Below are 4,179 nucleotides of genomic sequence, written 5' to 3'. Positions count from 1 at the left end.
TGCAGTGGCCGGATCGCAGCTCACTGCAAGCTCCGCCTCCCGGGTTTACACCATTCTCCTGCCTCAGCCTCCCGAGTAGCTGGGACTACAGACGCCCGCCACCTCGCCCAGCTAGTTTTTTTTTGTATTTTTTAGTAGAGACGGGGTTTCACCGTGTTAGCCAGGGTGGTCTCGATCTCCTGACCTCGTGATCCGCCCGTCTCGGCCTCCCAGAGTGCTGGGATTACAGGCTTGAGCCACCGCACCCCGGCCCATTTTCACTTCTTTTGTGGTGGAATGTCATCAGATAAGGCGAGGCAGGGCATTGGCACTTCTTTTGTGATTCTTCAGTTACTTCAGGCCATCTGGGCGTATATGTGAAAGTCACAAGGGATGCCATGGCTTGGCTTGGGCTCAGAGGCCTGACAGTACAGAAAGTTTTGGCCATTCACAAGTAACTCCATATTGAGTGTGTGCCAGGCACAGTCCTAGGCAATCGGGTCCAGGGGACCTCGCTCTCACTGAAGCGACACTGGGGAGGGGCTGAAGCTCGGAGTCATGGAGAGGTCAGGGACTAGCGCTTCGTGCGTGAGAAGAGGGAAGAAAACGATCTGGGAGTCCCTTTAAAAGGCGGGGCCTGGCAGACGGAACTGCGGAGCGACGCTGATGTGTGCGCCCGGGAGGAAGAGTACGCTACACCCGAGAGGATGAGTACGCTACACCCGGAAGTGTCTCCAGGGGGAGGAAGTCGGCAGCCTCACCGCTATGGGCCGCAACAAGAAGAAGAGAGATGGTGACGACCGGCGGCCCAGGCTCATTCTCAGCTTCGACGAGGAGAAGAGGCGGTGAGTGGCAAAGCCGGACCGGACTCCCCTCGAGCTGTTTTTCACGGCCAAGGCCAGGTCTGGGGCCGAGCACGCTCCCGCGGAGGGCTCTTCCGGCCCCGCCCCCTGGCGTGGCTAGAGAACCCCTCTCGGCCTCCCAGCTCCCGTTCCCGCTTCTCCCTTCTCGGCCTCCCCACCTCGCCTAGTGTCTCTGCGCCGCCAGACAGCAGGAAGCTCGGGTCTCAGAGGAGTGGCTTCGACCACCCTAGCCCAGCCCAGTCCATCGGCCCGGCACACAGTAGGCTCCCAGCCGTGGCGGATGAATGATGAGTCAATGAAATGAGAGTGGCCTAAGTTCATTCATTCGCTCTTCAGACATTTACTGGGCTCCTTTGGTGTGCCAGGTCCCGTATCAGGAAGGTGAACCCTTGAGCCTCAGCGTCCGGCCAGACAAATAAATGGCACATGGTAGCGGGTCAGCGAAAAGCCCAGTGCTGGACTGTGGGACAAAATGGGAAGAGAGCAGCTGGCACTGCGGAGATGAGAAGGGGCTGAGATCAGACCGAGGGAGAGGGGGTGGGAAATGCTGGGCATCGTCAGGAAACTCCTAGCGTGCATCAACAGGCCTTACAGGCGAGTTCAGGGTCAGGTGTCTTGGAGACATGGGTGTTGGTCCAGTGCAGGGTTTCGTAGCCTGAAAGCCCTGTTGAGAGAGTAATGAGGTTTGCCGGTGTGGAAGGGGTTACCCCATGTACTGTGTGTGCCCCCGCACCTGGCCCTGTTTCCTGAACCTGAGATCCCTGGAGAGTATTAAGTGGAAAGAGGCAGTATCTCCCTTATTTTCCTAAATGTGTCCTTTCTCTAAACTTGGGCAAGTAACCTAGACTCTGTGTCTCAGCATGCCCATCTGTAAAATGGAGATTGCTACCCACTGCACAGGTTGTTGTGAGGGTTTTTTGTTTGTTTGTTTTTGAGACGAAGTCTAGCTGTGTCATCTAGGCTGGAGTGTAGTGGCGCGATCTCGACTCACTGCAACCTCTGCCTCCCAAGTTCAAGCAATTCTCCCCACAGCCTCCCGAGTAGCTGGGACTACAGGCATGTGCCACCACACCCAGCTAATTTTTGTGTTTTTAGTAGACATAGGGTTTCACCATGTTTGCCAGGATGGTCTTGAACTCCTGGCCTCAAGTGATCCGCCCATCTCGACCTTCCAAAGTGCTGGGATTACAGGCGTGAGCCACCATGCCTGGCCATTGTTGTGAAGGTTAAATGAACTAATACTTGTACATTTTTGGAATGGTGCCTAGCACGTAGCGAGCACGGCATTAGCCGTTTTTCTCCTAGAGTGAGCCCTTCTCTCCTTGTCTCTGCCGGCTTTCTTCCTGTAGGGAGTACCTGACAGGCTTCCACAAGCGGAAGGTGGAGCGGAAGAAGGCAGCCATTGAGGAGATTAAGCAGCGGCTGAAAGAGGAGCAGAGGAAGCTTCGGGAGGAGGTGTGCAGGGGGAAGGTGGGAGGGGGTCTTTGATCCTTAGGGTACTTGTAGCCTTGGATTTCCCTAATAGAGGCATCTGCAGGCATGGGGCGGCGTGTGTGTGGGCAGGACTGGGGAACAGCTTATACAGGTGGAGACTCTGTGGGCCTGAGTCTGGGAGTGATGGAAGATGGAGTCTCCTCCTGATCTTGCAGTATGGATCATGATCTCTCTCACCTTGGGGGTGATTAATACCCTGGCCTGAGGTTGGACTAAGAGGCCATACTCATTGTGTTCCCTGCCCATGTGGTTTCAGCGCCACCAGGAATACTTGAAGATGCTGGCAGAGAGAGAAGAGGCGCTGGGTAAGTGGCATGCTTGGCCTGACCTGGAGAACAGCTGACGGGCCTGGTGGGTGGAAGGGATAGAAGCTGACCTCCTTGGCCCTAGGGATCTCGGGGTGTACCCTGGGGCCAGGGGTTGTTCTAAGCACCTCTAAGTGCAAATGGAACAGAGACCAGGAGAAGGAGGCCCAAACCCCACGGTTAACCAAGCCTGAGCAGAGAACCCAGTTTTTGAGGATGGAAAGGACTAGGGGCGGAGGGGAGGGACAGCTGTAGCTGTCATAGAAGGGTTGTCTGACATGGGAACCAGCTAGAGCATGAAGGAAACAGGATCATTCACAACATGCGTCCGCAGACCAGGCTCTACAGCCAGTGACCTCGTGGATGCGCTCCACATCCACAGAGTAGAGGGGGCATTGCGCTCCCAGGAGGGAGGGAGGCTGGAGCCTGGTCTCTCGTTCCCCTGGCTGACCCCAGGTCTGTGTCCACCCCCACAGAGGAGGCAGATGAGCTGGACCGGTTGGTGACAGCAAAGACAGAGTCAGTGCAGTATGACCACCCCAACCACACAGTCACCGTGACCACCATCAGTGACCTGGACCTCTCAGGGGCCCGGCTGCTCGGGCTGACCCCACCTGAGGTAGGTCCCAGTCTCAGCCCTGGGAAGAAGCGGTGTGGGGGCAGACTGGCTTCTCAGGGTTGCTCAGTGCTGGCCCATATTGTGGGTACCCCACTGCAGGGGCTCCTTCCCTTTGGACCCTTCATACCCTGCTTCCGGGGCGCCACAGAGGCCAGCCCCACTGCTGAGCAGCTCAGGAACTTCGGCAGGCTCCTTCACCTTGCCTGCTTCCCTTTCTCCATCAGTGAACTGGGGGTTGCTGATGGTGGCACCTGCCTTGTGGGATTGGTGTGAGGATAAAAGTTGTTAATCCGTGTGAGTCACTTGGCACAGCGCCCAGCCCTGTTGTGAGTGCTTCACAAAAGGTAGCTGTTTGTTGTGATCGTTCCCTTTGTGCGATTTGCAGCCCTGGCGCGTCTGTGCACTAAGTGGGTTTTCAACCTGTGGGTGGTGAATCATGAGTAGGTTGCAACCAGCATAAAAAAAATAATAATGTAATTGAAAATATCTGAAAGTATCATGTTAAATATTGTTTCATGAGACAGCTATTTCCATTGGAGTTGTATCTGGGTTTGCCTAAGAATTTATGGGCATATATACACACAGTTGTGATATAAAACGTATTTCCCTGCATGGGTTATTGTGTCCTTAAGTCCTGGAGCCACCCCCCTATCACATCCATACTAATCTCGGGGCCGGGCGCGGTGGCTCACGCCTGTAATCCCAGCATTTTGAGAGGCCAAGGCAGGTGGATCACCTGAGGTCAGGAGTTTGAGACCAGCCTGGCCAACATGGTGAAACCCCGTCTCTACTAAAAGTATAAAAATTAACCATGGGGCCAGGTGCAGTGGCTCATGCCTGTAATCTCAGCACTTTGAGAGGCCAATGCGGGCGGATCACCTGAGGTCAGGAGTTCAAGAGCAGCCTGATCAACATGGAG

General features: G+C 55.4%; 1 protein-coding gene across 1 annotated transcript in view; it reads left to right on the top strand.

The window, feature by feature from the left end:
• Positions 1-677: 677 nt before the first annotated feature.
• Positions 678-4,179, top strand: part of NOL12 (nucleolar protein 12) — a 6,148-nt gene continuing 2,646 nt past the window's right edge. Inside the window, exons 1-4 of the mRNA XM_011964269.1 lie at positions 678-824; positions 2,192-2,297; positions 2,593-2,641; positions 3,118-3,260. Of these exons, the coding sequence (XP_011819659.1) occupies positions 745-824; positions 2,192-2,297; positions 2,593-2,641; positions 3,118-3,260 (378 nt within the window). The 5' untranslated portion in view covers positions 678-744. The remainder of the gene's footprint in view (positions 825-2,191; positions 2,298-2,592; positions 2,642-3,117; positions 3,261-4,179) is intronic.

The sequence above is a fragment of the Colobus angolensis genome, unplaced genomic scaffold, assembly GCF_000951035.1.
Source record: "Colobus angolensis palliatus isolate OR3802 unplaced genomic scaffold, Cang.pa_1.0 Scaffold65, whole genome shotgun sequence".
NCBI classification, from domain to species: domain Eukaryota; kingdom Metazoa; phylum Chordata; class Mammalia; order Primates; family Cercopithecidae; genus Colobus; species Colobus angolensis.
This window is presented reverse-complemented; position numbering and strand designations above follow the sequence as displayed.